This window comes from Lineus longissimus, chromosome 10, assembly GCF_910592395.1.
Source record: "Lineus longissimus chromosome 10, tnLinLong1.2, whole genome shotgun sequence".
NCBI lineage: Eukaryota > Metazoa > Nemertea > Pilidiophora > Heteronemertea > Lineidae > Lineus > Lineus longissimus.
In genome coordinates this window covers 11,716,492-11,741,620 of record NC_088317.1, presented here as the reverse complement: position 1 = coordinate 11,741,620, position 25,129 = coordinate 11,716,492, and the positions used below count along the sequence as shown (strand labels likewise).

The 25,129-nt window shown below is 41.8% G+C and overlaps 4 protein-coding genes across 4 annotated transcripts in view; 2 read left to right on the top strand and 2 right to left on the bottom strand.

The window, feature by feature from the left end:
- Positions 1 to 25,129, top strand: part of LOC135494754 (TELO2-interacting protein 1 homolog) — a 412,060-nt gene that overhangs the window by 279,683 nt on the left and 107,248 nt on the right. The window lies entirely within an intron of this gene.
- On the top strand, positions 196 to 1,692 carry LOC135494332 (uncharacterized). Its single transcript, XM_064782249.1, has one exon. It carries the CDS (start codon positions 196 to 198, stop codon positions 1,690 to 1,692), a length of 1,497 nt encoding a protein of 498 aa, XP_064638319.1.
- On the bottom strand, positions 8,558 to 10,420 carry LOC135494331 (uncharacterized). The gene has a single exon (XM_064782248.1). It carries the CDS (start codon positions 10,418 to 10,420, stop codon positions 8,558 to 8,560), a length of 1,863 nt encoding a protein of 620 aa, XP_064638318.1.
- LOC135494330 (uncharacterized) lies at positions 10,466 to 12,352 on the bottom strand. The gene has a single exon (XM_064782247.1). It carries the CDS (start codon positions 12,350 to 12,352, stop codon positions 10,466 to 10,468), a length of 1,887 nt encoding a protein of 628 aa, XP_064638317.1.

Below are 25,129 nucleotides of genomic sequence, written 5' to 3'. Positions count from 1 at the left end.
CCATCCTTCCTGACTGAAAGTGAAGAACAGTGGCCAGAACAAGAGAAGAGCAAGAAGGAGGATGAGGAAATAGCTGACTCGAAAGCCAAGCCCAAACTTCGTCAGATTGGTATTGCTGCTGTAGCCAAGACGGATATTGCTGCTGCTGAGAAATACATTGAGAAATTCTCATCATACCAGAAGTTCATCAGGGTAATGAGCAGAGCGAGGAGTTGGATTAGGATCCATAGGTCCCGAAAGGAGGGGAGAGATCAAAACGAGGGGAGAGAAACTGACAAGGAGAAAAGCATTCCAGGAACAACTCTCAATGACAGACGTCAGGAGGAGCTGCACTGGATAAGATGGGCTCAATCGCTCAAGTATCAGGAGGATATTGAGGAATTGAAAGCCGGACGACAAGTCACCATGGAGAGTAAACTGGCTCCATTGAGCCCAGAGTGGGACGAGAAGGATCAAGTGATGCGAGTGGGAGGTCGTCTTCATTACGCCCCATTGCCGGAGGAAACTAAGCATCCCATCATCTTGCCTGCTCACAACCGATTTGTGGATAAGTTAGTTCTGTACTACCACCAGATTAACCTACACACAGGACCAGCACAAACCCTGGCTTTCTTGAGAAACAAGTACTGGCTTATTCATGGGAGACAGGAAGTGAGACGCATTCTTCACAAGTGCAAGGCTTGTAAGGATCCAGAGGAGATTGAGCAAAAGATGGCGCCGCTGCCTGTGGAAAGAGTGAGCATGAGTCTTCCTTTCACGCACATAGGATTAGACTATGCAGGACCTTTATACGTAAAGATGTCCAGAGATGAGACAACGAAGGCTTACATTCTGATCTTCACGTGTATGGTGACTAGAGGAGTGCACCTGGAACTCACACCAGATCTTACTACAGAAGAGTTCATGGCTGGGCTGCAGCGCATGATGAATCGCAAAGGGAAATGTGTATTCATTCTCTCTGACAACGCAAAGACATTCAAAAAGGCAGACACCTTGCTGAGGATTCTTTACAAACAGAAGAATGGAAAGAACAAGCTTAATGAGGAGATAACAGGAAAGGGAATAACATGGCGTTTTATCACGGAGAGAGCCCCATGGCACGGAGGATTCTATGAGAGACTCGTGCAAAGCGTCAAGAAACCACTGAGGAGAGTGCTTGGGAAAGCACACCTGACATACCTTGAGATGCAGACTGTACTCTCGGACATCGAAGCACAACTGAATTCTAGACCCCTGACTAGTGTCTCTGCAGACAAAGAGGATTGGTCGCCTATCACTCCAGGACACCTGATGATTGGCCGGAGCCTACAAGTTCTGCCTGATGCCTCATTGGCAGGCCATACTACCGTCGCAGTGAGCAAGAGATGGGCCTATAATCAGCACCTGTCAAGGATCTTTTGGAATCGATGGACGAAGGAGTATTTGACTGAGCTGAACCAACTGAGGAAGTGGACTGAGGTTCGAGATAACCTTCATGAGGGAGACGTTGTTCTAGTCGCTGAGGACAACACCAGGAAGCTGGATTGGAAGCTTGGAAGAGTGGAGGAGATCTTTCCAGGACGAGACGGTCTTGTGCGCTCAGTACTGGTGAAGACGAAATCGGGATTGATGAGACGTCCAGTACAGAAGCTGAGGCTATTGGAGACCACCATTGTGCCAGAGGATGTTGAAAGCGATTCAGATCCAGATTAGCCAATGTTAGTGGAGTATTGTGACTAGAGACATTCTATGAGCATTGAGAACTACAACATATACAAGAAAATACAACTAAGGGTTTCGTTCACTTAGTAAATACTTTATTCGAATTGTGGAGTACGAGTAGAGAGAATAGTTCAAGCGATATTTGCCAGTTGGTATTTCGCATAATTCGTTTCAATATTTTAGCCAGTGTTGCAGTAAGCGTGAAATTTTCGGTGCTCAGATTTCAGAGGGGAGTATGTCGCATTGGGACAACCTGTATAAGTTTAGTTTTTTGGGACACACTGTAGTTCAAGGTAATTAGCATAGGTGGCAGCACTGGGGGGAGTGTGTTGAAAAAAAATGATGGAGGACATCTGAGATGCTGTGAGCACATGAAGAAAAGAAACCTGAATATTATGATGAGAAGATGAATATAGACAGTTTTATTGAATTACAAGAGTTAGAGTTGAGTAATTATACAGTCCTACCCCGACAGGCGCCTAGCCACAAAAGCAATGGAGCTGTTTTGTACTGCAGTGCAGAGGGTTCAGTGTCAAAAACAAAAACGTGTACAATATTATGACAACTCCACGAGGACGTCGGACAGACCAGCTCTGCCCTGTCGTATAACTTGCTAAGGTTTAACAGGTCAAACTTTACTTACCATAAGTATTCACCTTCATATTGGAAAAAAAATCGGAAGTTACTGGGATCTACAATCTCTCTTTCATCGCCCTCACTAGCAGAAATCAGATCCCCCTTGTACTCCATTATGAAGGTGTTCTTCTGAATGACTTCAGTTGCCCGCACACCTCTACCTACATGTAAAATAAAAGCAGAAGATATTGTGTCATAAAAGTAAAACTTGTACTCATGTCGAGTCATTGAGTGTCAGTCATTTTGCAATTAGGCTTCTGGTTCTTTCGCACCGAATTTTAATTGGATCTCCACTAGGAATCTCTGACTAAAAATAGTCTGTATTTTGTGATGCAGTGTGTATTAGTATTAGAAAAAGAAACAAGAGATTCGTCTGCCTAACTCTCTGTTCCTTTTTTTCCCGACAGACATGACAGACACTGTATTTTTATTTATCCATTTTAGGCCCAGCATCCTGAATCCTGCAATGCCATTCCTGGAGTTAGCAACCCTACTGTTAGCAGATTACCCCATAATAGTGTGAGTGAGCGATAAGCAATAAAGATCATCATAAAGGGACCTTGGGCCAACAAAAGGTTTAAGTTTGCCAACATCGGGGATACTTGCCCTTGATGCAAGAATTTTGAGTCGGTCAAAGATTATGAGAGATTTGAATGTTTTATTGACAGTCACTGTACTGTGACGACATTCAGGTGAGAAGTCTTATATTGTTTGTTTCAATTTTTTGGTCTTCTGTTGCTCACCTTTGCCTGGGATGTTTGGGTCAACACACACACAACCTGGATCCCAATCCTTCAAACTTATCCATGACTGTGCTGCATCAAGAGGATCCACGGCATGATGACGGCGCCTTTTAGCTGAAGTGGCCATGTCTGTAAGGTTAAAGTAAATCTTAAACAAATCTTTTTTACAGACCAATACACAAAGGCTTGTGAGTCATGAACCGATTTCAAATGCTGAACATAAATATTCAATGTGAATCTTCAGCTGATGTGTCAAGTCTTGTCAGGGTGAATTGAGCAGTGCATTAGTGGAGCCAGTTCATACTTGCGGGAGAAGAGAAGGAATAAAAACAACCCATAGTGGGGCAAGCCTTTATTTCTAAACCCCTCAGTGGGGCAAGGCATTTCAGGCAGTGGCAACCAAATCAGACGCAATAAAGTATTCATTTTCTGAAAGCTTATTTTATGTTATCTAAATATTAGAAATATTCTGTCCCCAAAGAAACTGAGTTAGCTCACATAAGACATTGTAAGAGGGATTTATTGCACCAAAAGGGGGTCAACAAACCTAACCACCCCCAGAACCATGAACATTGACCAATACAAACAGTTGTGCATTCTATTATATTAGAGATGATGTACATGTACATGTATTGTCAAATAAAGTCATAAACTCGAACCCATTCCAGTTATGCCAATGGTCGATTGACGACATTAACGGGCAGAATCGAAGCGCGTTTAAAAATAATCTTTGGTAATGCTTGTGAAAAACGACAAGCTCTCCAGTTGAAACGAACACCAATTTTTCGACTCGGAATCGTGGACGTCCCTGAAGCAAAGGTGCCATAGGAAAACTTTGACCTCTGTGACCTTGAAATAATACCCGAAATACCCTTGTTAGTAGTACCTGCCATAAAAGTTTCATGAAAATCGGACCACTATTAAACGAGTAATCAAACATTCTAACTTTTGACATTTTGCCCCCTGGTGGCAAAACCAAGAATCATATGAGGCCAAGATTCAGTCTCTGAGTACGGGTCACAAAGGGGTACATTTGTGCCAGGTTTATAAGAAACTGATCGAAATGTTCGTGATTGCATTTTGGGACATGTTGGCAATGGGGAACCGGAGGAACTAAAACTACAGGCGACGCTGAGGCACAAGTCAGTTTTGACGATAGGAGGCGTCACGATATTTACCTCAGGAACAGAGCAAATGGTGACGTCATGCCTTGAGAGTGGGGGATGTAGTGACGTGCCGCGCCGTCACAGTCATTATTTTAACCTGGCTGCAGGTCAGCGCCTCTGTTGAAAACTGAGTTGTGCATCAGTGCCACGTCACGGGTTAGTTTCCATGCCGGTTCCTCATTATTGTTGGATTGACTCAGTCAGTGTCGTCACAAATTTCATGGGCACTTGATCTAACGTTCACATAATTTAGAGGGCGGAAAATTTGAATTTAACTGAAAACCATGAGTAAACGGTGAGCGGATTTGAAATCAAAGATGGCGAACCGTGCATCTACGAGGTTAGGGCTGAAAGAAAAGGAACATAAAGAACAGGCAGTGCAGCCTTCAGACAGGCCTATTTCTTGGCTATGATATCACATGACAGATTCAGGAACAAAGTACGCCCATCATGAACAAAACAGTAAAACAATTACTGAACTCTTTAACTCTTTTTTCAACTGGTTGATATTTAACAGTCTTACCCTGTCTAACACTGCCACTGCAATGACACCCAGTCCAGCTGGCCGGTAGAAACAAAAGTACAATTGGAAGTTGCAATGAAGTAGCACTTCATATGCCAAACAGAAGTCAGTGTAGGAGAAAAAGCACATGCTATTATACCCAAATATTAGATAAGTTTCAAAACTGAACTCCAGTTCAGAAAAGATATCACAGCAAGCATTGAAATGTATTTCTTGTCGAAACAGAAAGCAGGGTAAACTAAGTAATTCCATCGGGATTATAGGTTGCTATAAATGCTAGCAATTCTTATAATCTTAGTGCAGTCTGCAGGAGCAGGACCTACTGGAGTAAGAAAGCAGGGCAGGGCCTGGAAAAAAAATGGGAAGTTTAAATTTTAAAGTGCACTATCAACAAGTAAAACATTATGAAATGGTCCATGGACAATGTGATTTCCTCTTGAACAAGTAAAGAGACATCATTTTTGTGAGTCAGATTTTTTATGCATCTTTCATATAATGTATTAATATCAGCGGTAAATTCACTCAGCAAAGATTAGAAATGTCTTCAAATATGGTCGTATACGCAAAAGTTTTCGCGAATTTTAAATATACTGCGAAAATCGCGAAACAGTATTGTTCAGGAGATATTGTTGTCTTTGGCCCCCTTACGGCCCTTGTGGAATTGTTCGAAAAGTGTAGAATTAGAAACAACATCATATTTGAAACCACGTTTTGCCTTGCCCATTTTTCCATCAAAATACCCATATTTGACGACAACGAACCACAAATAATAGAGATCCTCAAGAACAAGTATTATAGCCAGCGAAAATTGATACGTACGTAAACAATAATACCCGCCAATAAAAAGTATTCTGACGCTTAAATTTTGCCGCCTTTTTTCTTGTCGATCTTGACGTAACATTTTCTCGAATGCATTAGGCTCCAAATCGTTCACAATGCGGCTGAGTCCGCAAACTGACATCAAACACTCATGGAATCACTGGATTATATGACAAATTTTTTGGCTGCAAACTGTGGATTACACAACACTCAATCGTAAAGAAAATAATTGCGACTGAAAATTGCAAAATGCGACCACGTTTTCAAGATGCAGTCGCACGGTGCGCCTTGGATTGGAAAAAAAGTGAACTTTGATCCCTGATAAACCTGCGTGGTATTGTGAGGGTGATTTCTAGACACATACATGAAATTCGTCATGATGATGATACGTCATGGAAACACTGAGCCTAGTCAGCAAACTGAAGTCAAATTGTGTCAAGAAACGAAGGTTCCCCCAACTAAAATAAAAGCAGAGGTATAAAATTGAGGTCTCCTATGTCATGTATAGTGTACATACAGGGGCAAGCTTGAATTAGATATACAAGGAGGTTGATTGGCAAGTAAATGGCAGCTGTAATGCATTCACAGCAGAAATACATTGTACATGCAAAAAGACAAACTAGCCATACAAAACCTAGTTCCACACGAGAGTTTTCTTCCAGAAATGCCAGAAGTCGGCCCTTTACAGGACATGCAACAATAAGATCATAGATTTTTCACTGCAAAGGCCCTTTGCATGCCACAGGAAAGTGCCCATAGAGAGAGCCTAATTCTCCGAAAAACTCAGCACGGAGCTGCTCTTTTAGCAGTGAATTTTTTTTCCACACTGTCATGAATGTTGATCATTGAGGGATTTGCCGCATTACATCATTCAAAAGGGGACGCGTGTAATATTCCCAAATATGCACATAACACCTAAAGGCTGAACATCTTCATCATGCTCCTAAAATGGGCCTTGCCCCATGTCTAACCGTTGGTTTGGAACTTCCCAATTGATGTATACAAATGTGGACACCCTGCAGACTATAGTATAGATACATCACACTACATGTTGCTCTGATCATATATGTCCCCATTTGGAGGCGTCCCCGATTCAAACAACACAGGTCGCAGGTGAATTATCATTTCGGTAAATAAGAACTGGCTGATTTTGGATGGAGAAATTAGAATAAGACCAAGACTGAGATTGGAGAGAGAATAAAATGTGGGAGCGGTCAGAGAAAAAAAAAAAACTCTAAGTCGTTGATTCGGCAGCAGTAGCAGCAGATTTACTGTAAATAAGGAAAAGCACAAATAAACACAAGTACAAATAATTGACAAAGAATGCAAATCACAAGATGATAACAAGATCTAAATCACAGGACAATCAGAAAGGGGACCAGAGACCAGAGACAATTATATAGTAAACACTTTCTTGTTTAGATATAAAAGGTGTAAAAGATATAAAGGGTACCAGAGAAGGTTATGCACAAGCCGGAGAAAATCTCGTGAACATAAAACAGAAAATCCAAATTTAAATGAAGTTTGAGAGCAGAGACAAGATAAGGACACAACGTCCCCTGGACGGTTTTACAGTATTATACAGGACACAAATTCCCCACCACATGTAAACAAAAACATCACCTGACTAAACTATTAGATCAGGGAGACACAATTTAAATAACAAAGAAGGACAGTCCTTCAGGGCTCACCCCAGTTGACCTTTAAAGCAATATTACATAATACAACATGGTGTGGGCCTACACACAACTGAAAATGCTGGTGAGGACAACAGGCAGGAGAGGCACTGAATAAATCCTTCCTAACCAACTAAATACAGTACAAAATATAATTCAAATGGCCTAAATAGCTTCTATACATATTGTGCAAACTTACCAAGCGTTAGAGGGCTAAAAATGACTGCTCCTCACAGAAATAAAGACATAGTAAGAAAGATAAATCTAGAAAAAGACTTGAAATGTTGAACTAAAAACAGAATAGAAGGCAGAAAGGGGTCTTCCCAACCAAAAACAAGGACTAAAGTGACCTGGAATATAGAGATGGGACAGGGAACCAGTTTAGGGTTCCATGTCCCTTACAAAGTGCTGAAGTGTGGGAAATTTAAACTGAAAATGTAAAATGGCCATTACATACCGGCTCCCTAATTGTGTAGTGTTACACAATTACAATAATAGCAACAACATTTTAAGTTTGCACCAAACAAATATCGACCGGAGACCAGAGACCACTCAAACACCAGAGACCAGAGATCACTCAACATGAAATCTGTAGTTAAGGACAAGATACATACAAGTACATGATATTACAAACAGCAAGCTTGCTTAATACTAAAGTGATCTTTAGGAACCAACAACTCACTGAAACCTAGTGAGTGATACAATGTTAAAGAAACGATAATAAAGCAAAGGGACGAACTTGTCCAATTTTGGGAAGAAAAACACAGAATGCAAGGTTCCAAAACATCACCATTAGACAATCAATTTAACCTCAACATAGAATACGATCCCAAATACCAAAATATAGTCCCAGATAACCATGGCATAAACAACTACTTGCACAAGGCAACAGCGATAAACTTTAGTTCAATGCTACAACTTTCAAATGTCTCAGAAACCACTAATTCACAAACATTGCCCAAGAAGATTGATCAGATCTCCAAGAAACAAACCATAACTTAGTTGATAACAGAATCTATAGACGCGCGTCAAATATAGTTCACCACCAAACTAAACTTGTCTCTAACAGACATACCGAACAGTATATTGAACCTAGTCTAACCAAAACATTTAAACATTATAGGTTATCAAATTAAACTCAATGCTCATAAACTGTGAGTCTTCACAAAACATTCAAGTACAATACAATATAAGGTATAAGCATTTATTACAACACTCTTAAAAACACCACTACCCAATTTAGAGATTTAAAGTGTCCTGGATATTTCATCCTTCAATCAACCAACGTGTTACTTAGTCCATTTCTAAGATAACGCACAGTTTTGTGATTGGCCTGACCAAGATATTTGATTGAGTTTTGACCTTAACACTGCGAACGTACCCATGTCTATCAGGCACCACTTCTAGAACCCTACCCAGTGACCAAGAGTTGCGTGGTGCTTGACTGTCCACTAAAATCACAATGTCATTGACGGCGATGTTTCGACGCTCAGACGACCACTTCTGTCTCTCCTGAAGCAAGGTCAGATATTCCTTGGACCACCTTTTCCAGAAAAGGTCCGCGAGGTACTGGATTTGCCTCCAACGCCTCCGACAGTAATTGTCGTCCTTACTAAACAAACCCGGCGGCAAGTTTGGTGTGACTTTCATCAGCAATAAGTGATTAGGCGTCAGTGCCTCTAAATCATTACATTGATCTGATGCCCTTGTTATTGGTCTATCGTTGATAATGGCCTCTACTTCGCACATGACTGTCCTCAGTCCTTCATCAGTAGTTACACTTTGCTCCTTCAGCACACCAAATAAACATTTTCGGACTGTCCTGATCTGTCTCTCGTGTACACCTCCATGATGTGAACCTAAAGGAGGATTAAAGGCCCAGTCAACATTGCGTTGGAGCATGCATTTGCTGATCTGCGCAGTGTTCCATCCTTTAATGGCCGCCTTCAACTCCTTTTCACTACTAACCAAGTTTGAGCCATTGTCAGAACGCATTTTCCGTACTTGACCCCTCCGCGCAATGAATCTTCGCAAGGCATTCATGAAGGAGTCAGTATCCAGTGATTCCGCAATCTCTATATGCACAGCTCGGATTGTCATGCACGTGAAAATAACTCCATATCGTTTGGCCATTGTGCGTGATCGGCCCCTTTTGACTTCAAAAGGACCAAACAGGTCGCAAGACACCGATGTGAATGGTGGTTCATTTGCAACTAGTCTTTCGCTGGGCAAATCAGCCATTTTCTGCTCTCCAACTTTGGCACGTTGTTTCCGACATAAGACACACTTTGAAATAACTTGACGGATCGCTGAAGGAGCGTTATTTAACCAGTATCTCTGGCGCAGTCTTGAAAGCATGTGATTCCTGCCTTCATGCATGACATCTCTATGGATCTGACGCAGAATTAGCATACCAACATGAGTGTTTTTAGGCAGAATGATCGGATGTTTCGTTCCGTGAGGCAGCGCTGCTCTAGCAAGACGTCCTCCGACGCGCAGTAAATCATCAGCACTGTCTACTACAGGGTCTAACCTTCTGATTGAGCTACTCTGCTTAACAGGTCTTCCACTGGCGATAGAGTCCAACTCCTCAGCAAAGGCTTTTCGCTGAACGAAATTTAGAATTGACCTTTCTGAACTCTCTAACTCCTGCACAGTCAATGGTTCCAAACCGAGCGGAGCTTTATCAGAGGAGCAAACTCCATTGCGAACCCTGTTCTGTAACATTTTCTTAACTCTGAGAATCCACGCAACTGTTCGTTTTAGTTTATACCAGGATGAGAAATGGTGTATGAGCTTATTCACCGAATCATCACCATCAAAACTGTCGCTAGTAACACCTATTGACTGAACCATGACGGATACTGGGGATTTTCTCACTTCCGGGTCATTAGTTTCTAGGCGCAATGACAGAGGAGGCAACACAGGCCACCTCTCCTCAGAATCTTTCAGAAAGTCAGGACCTCGCAACCATCGCTTGTTTCGGACAAAACTTTCTCCACTCTGTCCTCGAGAGGCCTCGTCAGCAGGATTGAGACTGCCAGGCACGTGCCGCCACTGCTCAGCCTTGGAACCTTCCTGAATTACTTGTAGCCTGTTGGCGACAAAAGTTTGAAAGCGCGATGTTTCATTGACTACGTACTTTACGACAGTCATGCTGTCAGTCCAAAAGTATGATTGCTCAACACTGATCTCCATCTCTCACCTCAACATAGTGTTCAAGCGCACAGCAACAGTGGCCGCAGTTAGCTCAAGCCTCACTATTGAGACCTGCTTGAGAGGTGCCACACGTGACTTAGACTGGAGCAAGCAGCAATGTACAAGTCCTTCTGCGTTCACCGCACGTAGGTAAGAGGCGACACCATAGCCCGTTTCTGAAGCATCACTAAAATGGTGTAAAGCGGCGGAGGCTATCTCTCCAAAACCTTGAGGTTTCACACAACGATCTGCGCTGAACCCTGACAGCTTGGGCAAATCCTGTAACCAATCTCTCCACTGACCAAGGTAAGGCTCTGGTACATTGTCATCCCAGCCAAGCTTCAGCTTACAGAGTTCCTGCAAAATAGCCTTTGCTTTGAGTATGAATGGGGAAAGAAACCCCAATGGATCGTAGACTGAGTATACGGTTGATAAAATCCCACGACGTGTTGGAGGTTTTTCAGTAAGTTGAATCCTGAACCAAAAAGTGTCAGACTCCACGCACCATTGAACTCCCAAGGCACGTTCCACCGGCAGGCTGTTCTGTTTGATATCTAAGTCCTTGACACCCTTAGCCCAAAGCTCCTTAGGGATTGTAGCCATCACTTCCCTATCGTTCGAAATCCACGCTGTCAGCTTGAACCCTCCTTTATCACAAATGGTACGCAGGTCGTCAGCTAAGGCAATGGCTTTCTCAGTTGATGCTACAGACTTAAGGCAATCGTCTACGTAGAAATTGGACTGTATTGTGCTGGCTGCTTCAGCAAATCCATCCTTATGGTCATCAGCGGTTTTCCTCAGAGCATAATTGGAACAGCTTGAAGATGAAGCCGCACCAAATATAAGCACCAACATTTGACACTCGATCATCGGCTTGCTTGGATCTCCATCTTGCCACCACAAAAAACGTAGAAAATTGGCGTCCTTATGTGCAGGCACCCGTACCCTGTAGAACATGGATTCAATGTCCGCTGTAATCGCCACTTCCCCCTGTCGGAATCTAAGTAAGACTCCAGTAAGAGAGTTAGTAAGGTTCGGGCCTTGCAACAACTGATCATTTAACGATGTCCCCCCGTAGCGAGCTGCACAATCGAAGACCACTCTTAGTTTGTCTTTCTTCGGATGAAAGACGCCATGGTGCGGCAAGTACCACACCTTACCCTCCTGCATATCGTCTTCAGGCGCGACCCTAGCATAATCATTATCAAACAGTTTGTTCATGAACGTTTTGTACCTTTCATGAAAGTCAGTGCTTTTATGGAATTTTCGCCTCAGTGATTCCATGCGTTGTACTGCTTGAGGTCGATTATTGGGCATGCGCACGTTTTCATCCTTGAAAGGCAGACCAATAACATAATGACCATCAATGAACTCAACTGATTCTGACACTGATCTAATAAACTGTTTGTCTTTCTTGGATGGCTGTTCCTGATCGTCAATGACCCGCTCGCTAAAATCATAATTTATGTGGTCTCGAACTTGTTCCTCTAGAGTCTGAACGGTCTGTACCGAAATCCGGTTCACCAAGGCAGATGAACACGAGTGATCATCATCCCCTGATGTGTTTAAAGGACCGTTGACTACCCAACCTAAGATAGTCTGCACAGCATAAGGGCCATTCCCCTGGCTTGGAATGACCTTCAACGGTTGCATGACATGGGGAACATTAACCCCAATCAAGAGTCCTACATCACTATCACATGACTGTAACGGTACTTGCTTCAAGTATGAGTATTTCTCAATGTCCGCAGAGGTTACTACATCCTTCCTGGTTACTGGTAAGCAAGACTGGGTAAAAACAGGTGGCAGGTCGGCTACATTTTCACCGTTCATACTAAGTACCTCTAGGCCCGAGATGACGTAGCTGTCCTGCAGTTTCTCTTGGCCCATCGTGCGGATGGATAGCTTCTTCTTGCACCCCGAGAGATTTAAGGATCTCATGAGTTCCTCTGTACAGAAAGTCGCAGTGCTTCCGGTATCGAGAAATGCGTATGTATCTATGCACTTATTTCCGTTTTTAGACCTGACCCGGACTGGAACAATGCCTACTGCAAAATCATGTTTGTCCCCGGCCCCCTTATCACGATTAGGTAATGCAGCAAGGCCAAGGGTGACACCAGATGGCTCGGTTGTACCATCAGCCTGGCTAGATCTGGACTGGACGTGAAGGATTGATGGGTGAAAGCGTTTGCAATGTGCGCAGCTTAGTTTTTGTTTGCAAGAGCCACGTTGATGCCCGTATACCAGACAACCATAACAAAGACCCTGCGCCCTAATGAAAGCGTAACGTTCCTTCAAAGTTACTTTCGCCAACTCGTCACAACTGTCCATGGCATGGTTGCTGCCCTTACAAAAAATGCAGGGCCTTGAAAAGGCGAGTCTCTTGTTCTGATTGGCTGTCATTGTCTGTTTAGGTTTACTTTGCGCGGAACCGGATTGTGAACTAACCGCAGTTTCAGCCACAGCGGCACTAGTAAGAGCTTTATGATCATGCTTCCTAGAACTTGGCTTTTTCGCGGTATGTTTGGCGTCTGATTGAATCGAATGCATCACATCGCGACCATACGTTGGATCAATGGCCTTTTTGACCAAAAGTCACATGCTTGTTTCTGTCCTTTGTTTCGTACACAATGTTGCGCCACTTATCGTGCAGATGAAAGGGTAACTTATAAACTAACAGTTTGATGTTTTCAGAATAGTTCAACACCTCCGCACCACGAACATTTTCTACGGCATATAGACATTCACGAAGAAATATTGCGTAATCGTCAAGCCCTCTTGGATTGTCCGCTCGAATGCTCGGCCAAGCTAGTGCCCTTTTTACGTACGCCTGAGATACAACATCAGTCTCGCCATATCTATCTTCGAACTCCTCGGACACCGCTATATACCCCAGTTTAGCGTCAAGGTTGGAATACCCCCTCACGATTCGGTGGGCTTCACATGTTGTATATTGCGACAAATAGTTCATTCTCTCTTCGTATGAATCCGTGTAGGCACTTATCCTGGCATTGAACTGTCTAATGAATTGCGTGTACTCCATAGGGTTTCCACTAAACTTGTTTAGCTCTGAGGTTGGCCTTTTTAACTGCCTCGCTATAGCTAGCAAACCACTGTTATCTTCTTGGGCAACCTGATCATCAGATGGGTGAGGACGCGCCAGGCTTGGCATCTTACTGTCTGTGGCCTTAACGTTCCGAGGTTTAAAGTCAGGTTCCTTGTTTCTATGAACGGGGACGTCGCCTGGTGGCAACACAGGGTTTTTAGCAGAATATCGAGCGTGCAGATCCGTGGCTGGCAAATTGGGATTAAGAGTCCCTGCGAGAGTGGGGGTACGCTTACGGTCTGCAGCATCCTTAGAAAGAACAGGAACCATCTCTTTTACGTGTGTACTCTCCGGTGTATCCGCAGAACTGGTACTGGTACTGCTTTCGTGTTCGAATTCTTCAAGAACTTTTGCCTTTGCGTCACATACGGCTATCTCAGTCTTGATGTTGAATTCTTCAACCTCCATATCAAAGTCTAAACGTTTTCGCTCCAAAGATCTCTTCTTGTCAAGGGTAGCAATTCTAGCCATCAGCTCGGCCCTTTTCGTAGCCTCCTGCATCCTGGATTGGCTGGCATCTGACTTTCTGGAACGCTTACTCTTGGATCTGAAAACTGACCGTGGTTTGGGAATATCGTGTGCTAGCAACCACCTTTCAACCTGGTCCTTACACTTGGTGAATGTTTCATTGTGAACCAGAAAATAATGCGCAGTGTCCTCTATCAGATCGTCTGGAGTTAACATGGCCTGATATTCCTGGTTAAACTGCAGAAACTCCTCATAGCTCGATAACCAAACAGAATACTCCTTCCTTACAACCTCCACTGGCACATCCGCAACTAACACATGTTCGTTTAACTTCGCAGTGACGATCCTTAATATACGACACGAATCACGCCGACGTTTTTTCCTAACGTCTAAAGTATTCGCTAATCCTTTAGCCGTTGGTTTGCGGTCCCTCGTCGACCTCCGCATTCCTCCTGCAGCTCCCTCTGGCTGCTCCTCAGGTTCCGTCATAACGATGTTGAAGAAGTGCTCGAAAGTAGAAGTGATCGGAAGAAGAAGTGCGTAAATCCTCGAAAATCAACGTAAGGTAGAAGGACAGGAACTGAATCTTGAAACTTGAAACTTGAAACTTGAAACTTGTAGCGCTTGTAAATGATGTGGGAGCGGTCAGAGAAAAAAAAAAACTCTAAGTCGTTGATTCGGCAGCAGTAGCAGCAGATTTACTGTAAATAAGGAAAAGCACAAATAAACACAAGTACAAATAATTGACAAAGAATGCAAATCACAAGATGATAACAAGATCTAAATCACAGGACAATCAGAAAGGGGACCAGAGACCAGAGACAATTATATAGTAAACACTTTCTTGTTTAGATATAAAAGGTGTAAAAGATATAAAGGGTACCAGAGAAGGTTATGCACAAGCCGGAGAAAATCTCGTGAACATAAAACAGAAAATCCAAATTTAAATGAAGTTTGAGAGCAGAGACAAGATAAGGACACAACGTCCCCTGGACGGTTTTACAGTATTATACAGGACACAAATTCCCCACCACATGTAAACAAAAACATCACCTGACTAAACTATTAGATCAGGGAGACACAATTTAAATAACAAAGAAGGACGGTCCTTCAGGGCTCACCCCAGTTGACCTTTAAAGCAATATTACATAATACAACATGGTGTGGGCCTACACACAACTGAAAATGCTGGTGAGGACAACAGGCAGGAGAGGCACTGAATAAATCCTTCCTAACCAACTAAATACAGTACAAAATATAATTCAAATGGCCTAAATAGCTTCTACACATATTGTGCAAACTTACCAAGCGTTAGAGGGCTAAAAATGACTGCTCCTCACAGAAATAAAGACATAGTAAGAAAGATAAATCTAGAAAAGGACTTGAAATGTTGAACTAAAAACAGAATAGAAGGCAGAAAGGGGTCTTCCCAACCAAAAACAAGGACTAAAGTGACCTGGAATATAGAGATGGGACAGGGAACCAGTTTAGGGTTCCATGTCCCTTACAAAGTGCTGAAGTGTGGGAAATTTAAACTGAAAATGTAAAATGGCCATTACATAAAAGATCAAGTAAACATATGCCTTACTCGTCTTTGACTCAAGCAACGTATCTTCATTCACATCTAGGAAAGTGTCCATAGACATGATTGAGAGATTCTGCAAGAAAAGTCTTAAGTGGAGCTGCACCTTTAGCAGTGAATTTTCTGCCTCATGAAGATTTGGGACGAGCCAATTTACATCATTCTCTCAACTCAAACGGGGACGTGTGTAATGTCCCAAATTATGCACATAACACCTGAAGAAGGCTGAACATCATAATCATGCTCTTAAAATGGGCCTTGTGCCATGTCCCACGGTTGGTTTGGAACTTCCGAATTGATGTAAAATACAAATGTTGACACCCTGTATACTAGGGTATAGCTTTACATCACTCTTCATGTTGCTCTGATCATGAGTGTCCCCCTTTGGAGGGGTGTCCCCGATCGAAACAGGTGGGTCCCCATATGACCCAAAAAGCACACAGTCACAGTTGAATAATCATTTCCGTGAATAAATACTAGATGATTTTGAGACAAATAAGAATAAGACGGAGACTGACATTGGAGAGACAAATAAGAATAAGACGGAGACTGAGATTGGAGAGAGAATAAAAGATCAAGTAAACATCTGCTTTACTCGACTCGTCCTTGACTCAAGCAACGTATCTTCATTCACATCTAGGAAAGTGCCCATAGAGAGATTCTGCAAGAAAAGTCTTATGCAGAAACTTATGGGCTATTTGCATTGTTGGCCAATTGATGAACATTGTAAATGACTATAATCATGAAATGTGACTGTACTACAGTGTATTTGGTCATAAGATCATTGTGTACTGTAAATTGTTCCTTTGCGTTTGTTTGGTTTGTGAGCAATAAAATCACTTCTGAAGTCAAACCTGCACTGTCCACTTCGTTCCTTGGGTCGTACTGGTTTAAAGACACATTACCAGCTATTGCGGGCCTAGCCAATTAAGCCAATTAGTGCACCTGCTTAATTGGTCCTGGCAAGCCTAATGGAAAATGCATAGGAAATATCAATAAAGTTGGCTTTTTGGGCGGGGTGTTAAAATGATCCCAACTCCCGACTTCTGACACAATTCTATATATGTCTAGGTATTTACTGGCAAAATTTGGAGTGATTTGGATGGAAATTCGATAGGTCCATCTATAGGCTGAAAATTTTGGTAAATCTGTAATGCTTCACTCGTAGCCAGTAGTGTAAATTCCTGAGAAATTGGGTTTTGGGGGCTTTTCTAGCTGCGCTAGCTCCGAAAGTATACATTTGATACAAACTCCCGACTTCAGACGTGATTGATATAACTCTTAGGATTATATTCCCAAGATTTCAGCTTTATTGGAGAAAAATTCATAGTGTCCATAGGGGGGCTGAAAATTGGAGGATTTTCAATTTTTTTCCCAACAAATATGCGAAAAATATTACTTTCCGCCTAGAATTAATCAAAATTTCGCAAACTATCATAAAGTACTTCCTTGCGACAATCATTTGTGTAGCTTTCAAAACTTTTGGCTGATTTATTTGCCCCTTAATTAGCAAAAACCAAACATTTTAGTGTTTGCATGCAACAATGCACAGGAGGCTAATTGCCAGATTAATTCACACCTGTCCAATCTCAAACAATAGGAATGATGGAGTCTCCCTCGATTCAAAACAGAGTGTGCTAGGCCTGCCATAGCTGGTAATGAGTTTCCACATCTTACGTGGAGCTGCACCTTTAGCAGTGAATTTTCTGCCTCATGAAGATTTGGGACGAGCCAATTTACATCATTCTCTCAACTCAAACGGGGACGTGTGTAATGTCCCCAATTATGCACATAACACCTGAAGGCTGAACATCATAATCATGCTCTTAAAATGGGCCTTGTGCCATGTCCCATGGTTGGTTTGGAACTTCCGAATTGATGTAAAATACAAATGTTGACACCCTGTATACTATAGTATAGCTTTACATCACTCTTCATGTTGCTCTGATCATGAGTGTCCCCCTTTGGAGGGGCGTCCCCGATCGAAATAGGTGGGTCCCCATATGACCCAAAAAGCACACAGTCACAGTTGAATGATCATTTCCGTGAATAAATGCTGGATGAGTTTGAGACAAATAAGAACTAGAATTGAGAAATTTGCTTTACAGCAAATTTGATGGTCCCCACACTGTGCAATGGATGGTGATTTTGCTTCATATGAAGCCACAGTTTGGTTTTGGGAATAAGAGCTGGATATGTGTCGTGATGGGCTAGGGCCAGGAGGCCTAGGTGCAGTTATAGATGGAGTACTAGTGAAAGTTGAAGTAGTTGGCGTAGAGTTTCCAAACAACGGGGAAAAGAATAGCGAGGAAATTACTGGTAGGGTGAACCAGGTTCGAAAATGTAACGTCTGAACATTGTAGCGAGTGACGTGTGTCAACGAAAGAAGAGAAGTCTTCAGCTGAACAAATTGGTATTTTATATCTTTAAAAATATGACGTACATAGTATAAAAATATATGGCTTGACTCTTAATGAAGACAATTGCAATTTATAATGAGTAAAAGCATGATTACGAAGGGTTACTATATACTCGTAGTATGTTGACCATTCAACAGGCAGGTGAAGGCATGACATTATGTACATGATTGTATGAAATTATTTGAAAACACCACTCAATTACGGGAACTGAAATAAATTCCTTATCTTGTGCTACGTGCATAAAAGTTACAAAACTTGTCTACCACAGATCGCAGCAACGGATATTCGTCACTCATCCACTGTTCGACACTTTTACATTGTACCATGAATTTTCCGAATTTAGATTTTCCTCCGGTGAGGTATACGGTTATCACGAAAAGTTTTCCTTCCTTACTGTCGGCCTGTCCCAAAGTGTATACTTTAATTTTGTCCTCGACATGTGATTCACTTTTGTCTGAAACCTCCTTCCACACAATGTCCACCTCATTTTTTAACATTTCGTAGTAGCGATGGAGAAGGAGGTTCTTCCAAATGATGAATCTCTCTTTAGAATCGGGGTGAATGATTGCACAAATACCACCATTTCCCCTTCTCGATTTAGTTTCGACAGTATCACAGCCACCAATAATGCCTGTATCGTCATCATTATGTATACTGTCCTGTACCGTGCGTATATCAGCCTGTACATCGACCTGTACACTGTCCTGTACATTGGTACTGTGTATTTTTGCACTTGCACTGACGGAAATTTCGGGCGACACTTCTTGTGCCAGATTCGCCAATTTCTTGGCTTTTTTACTACCAAGTTCGTATTTTCGACTTTCCTTGTTGTCTATCCAAAAAACCATCTTGATTTCGTTATTTTCAACTGTCAAATGACTGATCTAACGCCAAGAAAAGGACAAAATAACATTCACATTTTAAAAACACGAGGGCCTTGCCGCCATCTTGAATGAGCATGCGCAAATGGATACATGCACTCGACCCAATCGACCAAACTCGCACAGTGCCGAAATTAAAATTCAATTTCAGACACTGGAATTGGTAAAATTCCGCCATCTTGGATATCGGCATCCTGAGATTCAGGTGTTTTCAACACTGCGTCACCACCACTTCAAACTCCAAAGTCTTATCCAGGCCTAGTAAGTGCCACCTTCTTTCATAAAATGGCTTGTTTTATATATAAGTAACAAAATATGATCTTTGTAAATAAAACCCGAGATGTTCTGGTGTGTTTTTACGTGAATTTATTGCAAACTATCAATGCAGCGTAGTGCAGTCATCGTGTTCTCGGGCGTAGTGGTGATGCGATAGCCTCTTTGCAATTGTAAAGATTCTTTACATTTCCACATGCGCGGTACTGCTTTTCAAGATGGTGGCAATTTAGCAGTGCTAGAGCCGTTGTTTAGGAACGACATCAGCGCCTCTAGTGTCAAGATTGCCAATTGACGTCATCGAGCATTGATTCGGGAAAGTCCGGAAGCGGGTTCGGCAAAGTCCGGAAAATATTCTCGGCCAAAAATTGACCAAAAAACGCTTCAAAGTCATGGAAATAATGAGAATATTGAAAATCTTTTTGTGATATTCCATGCATCGAATTTCCTTCAATGGGATTGGAGTGATTGATCCTTGATCTATTCAGCAGTTTGGCTGGACAAGCTCCATAAATGTTTCGTGTGTGGAAGAAGAACAAGACACAGAACCTACCTACCTAGTGATATCAAGATGGTCTCCACTGAGAGTGTGGAGACCATAATAAGACGGAGACTGAGATTGGATAGAGAATAAAAAATCAAGTAAACATCTGCCTTACTCTTCCTTGACTTGAGCAACGTATCATCATTCACATCTAGGAAAGTGCCCATAGAGAGATTCCGCAAGAAAAGTCTTACGTGGAGCTGCACCTTTAGCAGTGAATTTTCTGCCTCATTTGGGACGAGCCAATTTACATCATTCTCTCAACTCAAACGGAGACGTGTGTAATGTCCCCAATTATGCACATAACACCTGAAGGCTGAACATCATAATCATGCTCTTAAAATGGGCCTTGTGCCATGTCCCACGGTTGGTTTGGAACTTCCGAATTGATGTACAAATGTTGACACCCTGTATACTATAGTATAGCTTTACATCACTCTTCATGTTGCTCTGATCATGAGTGTCCCCCTTTGGAGGGGCGTCCCCGATCGAAACAGGTGGGTCCCCATTTGACCCAAATTGTACACAATCACAGTTGAAAGATCATTTCCGTGAATAATAAATACTGGATGGTTTTGAGACAAATAAGATTAAGACGGAGACCGAGATTGGATAGGGAATAAAAGAAGTCGAGTGATTCCATGGTATTGGTAATGTCAACCAAGGGGCCAACATTTCAAGTGGTCATGAGGAAAAGAACTTTTGATTTTTTGGTTAGGGTGAATTGTATACTTATTTTTCCAAAAGCAGTTTTATTGAAATTTAACTTCTTTCGGCTGGTTTGGCTTGATTTTTGATAATTTTGAAGGGAACTTTTTGTCACGGAAGAGACACTTCTTGCATAAGCATCAAGTTTACAAGAATGTAGATTTAACTTTTAAGTTGGATTGATCAGGTGCTCTGAAATGTGCAGAATATTTCAGTACAGTGGAACCCCGGTAACACGACCACCCAAGGGACTAAGCCACCGCCCCCTCGTCAGGAGTGGCTCTGCTGAGAGGTGAGCTAAACCAATAAATGGCATTATAAAACTGTACAAACTATTTGAGCAAGATCACCAATTGCTCAAAACGTTACTTACATAATCAACAAACGGAAACCAGGGGTCATACAAGGAAATTAAAGAAAGCCAGAGCAAGGACTAATATTCGTAAATATTCTTTCTTCTTAAGCCAGTTAAGGACTGTGGATGATTGGAACGCGCTACCAAATTCGGTCGTCACTTTCCGGTAAAATCAAATCATTTAAATGTAATCTCGACAAGCACTGGGAAGGAGACAACACCAGATATGAATAAAGCTGACGAAGGATTGTACATACATGTATCTCATTTACACGCACGCTGGCAGTTAGGAAATTTTCGTTTTCGTTTGGTTCTTCATAGACTTGCTCAGCACAAAATGACTTATTAAGTTTGTTACCAGTTAAGGCGCCCGCACGCGTATTCCATAGTTAATATACATCGTTAAAAATAATGAGAAGAAGATGATGATGATGATGATCCAATCCAATGGATCACTAAAAACCACCATGAATTGTCCATGATTGCTCCGCCTGGTCTCATGGTGGCGTGGTGCTTATACCGCCTGCCGTAAAAATATTAAAAGGCTGAACTGAAACCCCTGCTTTTGGAGGATTACAGGTCGTGAGTCACAAACTGCTTGTAAAAAGTGTTACATGGTCAAAAATGACCTTTTATGGATTTTTGGATATCAATAAATAAGCCACCCAAGGCCTATCAGAAAATATACTTCTTTCTCTTTTATCATCACCCATTAACGAGATAATGCCAACAAAGCGTCAAGAATTAATAGGATAATGCATTACAATGAACAAACGTTTTCTTCATTTTCTCAAAATAGACAGTCGTCAGAAAAAAAACATGTAAAATCATTATTCTTTGCCCAAATTGAGTTCTGTTTGCTTTAAAATGAAGAGGAGACTCTGCTCTATCATATCCAGTCATTAGTTTTCCATGTTCTTCAAAGAAAGTGGTTCATGTGCAAGTGGGAACTTTGGTGTTAAAATTCAAGCTTGAGTCCCTTTGGATGCAGTCAACACTGAGTTTTTTCTCACTTCTGGAAATGCCACCAAAACAGTTTACTCTTTGCTTTGTGGCTTCCATACAGTGTCAACTGGTATTAGACTAGTGAAATAAACTAGATTTGTAAAATAGACTCTTGTATTGTAGAAACAATGAAAATTATGTTTTTTGTACTTGCACCTCCACCGCCACCTCCACCGCCGCGTGCTCCACCCCTGGCTTTTTTTCTCTCTGACCATCCTTCACCTTTGTCTTTATTCTGGGGCATTTGAAATCAGTCTCATTTGAAAGGCAACAAGATAAGCAAACAAACGACACCTCACTTTCCTGTATGGCTTTTCTACTTCTCAAGAAAATCATAAATGAATGATGAAAAAAAAAGCTGAATGTAACAACTTCACCTTTTTCTATAGTCTAGAGCAGTATATGACACACGACCTACAAGCATACACCAAGAGCATGCGAATCCGTATTTTAGCAAAATCCATGGCAACAATCGCGTCATTGAGTCGAATACCACAAGCCCATTGGCCAGTTTGACCCGTCATGGGTTTCCGTGAGTTCATGGCATCGCATGAAATTTCCTCTAAACAGGAAGTACAACGCTAGTACAACGACAAACTTGTCCCTAGTTTCGATAGACTGCAATGCACTATGGGAATGGGTATTCCCAATAAAAAGGTGACGTCACAATGGCAACAACAGAATTCCTTATGACTCTCCGTGAGCAATGGCTGCCACGCTATGGATTTACCGAAATATGTTCAGATTTAAAGAAAAAGCGTAACTTCTTTTTAAAAAATGGTACATTCGAATGGTCAATTCGTGTACATGGCACGATGTTATCTATGTTGGCAGGTGAGAGTACCGACCATACATTGATTTGTTTCTTGGTAAATGATGACTTGTGACCAACACTTTCTTCACAAGCGATTTTCGAAAAATCGGGAACAAATGACACGTCACGGTTCAAAATTTCCCCCATTGTGATGTCACATATTGAGAATATCCTGCGAACATAATAATTCTAGAAAGAAGTCTGCAAAGTCGACTTTCAGGCTTTGTGTGTTAATTTTTGCCAACAAAACGCTATTTCTGAAAACTCATGAAGAGCCGTGAATTGTCAACTCACAGAAACCCATGACGGACCGGACTGTTGGCAATGCATGCGATGCAAAGGCCCTATAGATAGTCAGATTCATAAGTAAATGTCACTGCCCTTGGGTCACTCTGCAAAAACTACTGGGCCGATTTCTTCAAGGTTTGGTTTTTCTTGAATCTAATTTCTGGACCCAAGAGGATTTTCATATTTCAGTAACCATGGTTACGAAATCATATTTTTGTGTGTAGTCGTGTACATTGACGTAGTGCATTGATTTTGACATTTTCTCCTCTGTACTGCTTATTTCTCTCTAGATGCATTTTGCTGAAACGTTCAGGTTAATTTTGTTTAATGTGTATCTTCAATGGTACCAAGTTTCATTTTAAACCATCCATTAAAAAAAGTCGGGCCTGTCCACTCTCCAGGTTCCCCTAGGCCTATAATGGCTAGGCTCCCTGGGCAGCCGTCCCCGTCAACCAGTTCTGGTTATCTCAGCGGCTGCCACTTATCGCTGGGAATGCTGCTGATGAACAGCAATGTCACGTGGTATTTTCTGTCACCGAATCAAAACGCTTCGAATGGCCAAGGTCAATAGGTCATGACTAATTAGTATATCGCAGGTGTAGTTCTGCCGCCATCTTTTTATCGATTCGATGATTTTCTGGTGAAATACACTACGAAATCCTAAATATACCTTTCATGACTGAAGTGAATGCTTGTTATTTGTCAATAAGGAATAGTTTTCAGCGGCGGTAGGAATATTTCCTCCGTTTTATGTCACTGTTTGAACTGCATAACTGGTGGAGTCATGCATGCATTCACATACATACATTAGTCTAGTTACTCGAGGTGTGTCCGCCAGACTACCGTGTGATTGGTTTGCCTAGTTGGCATCCTGCCAATTCGTTAGACGAAATCCTCCGCAAATATTATGACTAGTCGTAGTGATAATAAAGCGACGGAACGAGCTAATAATCACTATGTCCGTAGTGTAATAATGGCCGGCCAAAGGGCTCCGAAGTCGACAATTTTTTTCTTCTTCATTGGCATAGGCCTAGGCCTATATCTAACCTGGAAATTGTGTTGGGTCCCGAAATTATATTCAAGAAAAACAAAACTTTTAAGAAATCGGCCCAGTATAGTTTTTGCACAGCGACCCAAAAAGGGCGCCAGTGACATGAATCCGACTATAGGCCTAGAATAGATGCATAGCCTACATTGCCATTCTAAAAACCAACTCAAGATGATAGGCCTACTGCATTTCTAGCAGACATGTGGTTGTCCAGTGCAACCGTGCACATGGTTCCTCCATAGACTCCCCTATACATTTTCCAGTGGCCATGTCGATTTAGCGGATTCTGCGGAAACCGGGGCGGAAACAGCCATACAGTAGTGGGAAAATATCTACATTTATATAATTAATTCTTTGGAATATTCGCCATTGTTCAGTTTTTCCCCCACGGCCGCGATGTCGGAATTGTATGAGAAAAAAATGCAAACCATTTTTTTTCATGTTGGTTTTTTCAGTTATTACTTGATAAATACCGCGGTTTATACAATTTGATATTTACGGAATAATACATATGTTTATTATATGTTGTAATACCGGTCAACTCACTCCGTTTTTATGCCGTTTCCACCCAGTTTCCGCAGAATCCGCTAAATAGGCTCTTTTGTAGATGATCGTCAGAGCCACTTTTACTACAGCAAATGCATTACACTATTTACAGGCAGAGGCTAACTCGGAAAAAGTCCAAATAAACTTCCTTTCAAACTTGGTTGGTACATGTGAGTGGACACCGATTGTGAAGGTTTTCATTCAATTTTTATTCAAATTACTTTTTCTTTAAGTTACCTTTTTTATATTTTACATTTGGTCCCCTTTTGTTGCAGTTATGGCTCAGGCCCTTGTGGAGTTTCTGACTTGCTGTAATAATAGTAGGCCTAATGAGATAGCTTATATAATTAACCTGGGCCTGAGCTGTGGGTGCACTTGAGGGAACCTGTTTTAGTTAGTCTTCTGCCATGCCCTTGGAGCGGTGTATTTTTTACCCAGTAAACTAGCCACGAATTGGTGAGTTATTTAAACTTGTATTTCTCAAATTATATTCTGTTCAGTTTTTTCTTAGCCAATACCTGTACATTATACCTGTTAATGATTAACAAATAAATGGTTTTCTTACAGTTTACCGAACATTAAAAAGGAATTACGGGTCGTGTGAACTTTTCTGGCCTTGACGGCTACAG

What these genes read in the sequence shown, in the direction of transcription:
- LOC135494332 (XM_064782249.1), top strand. Translation starts at nt 196, where the DNA reads ATGAGCAGAGCGAGGAGTTGGATTAGGATCCATAGGTCCCGAAAGGAG.
- LOC135494331 (XM_064782248.1), bottom strand. Translation starts at nt 10,420, where the DNA reads ATGACTGTCGTAAAGTACGTAGTCAATGAAACATCGCGCTTTCAAACT.
- LOC135494330 (XM_064782247.1), bottom strand. Translation starts at nt 12,352, where the DNA reads ATGGGCCAAGAGAAACTGCAGGACAGCTACGTCATCTCGGGCCTAGAG.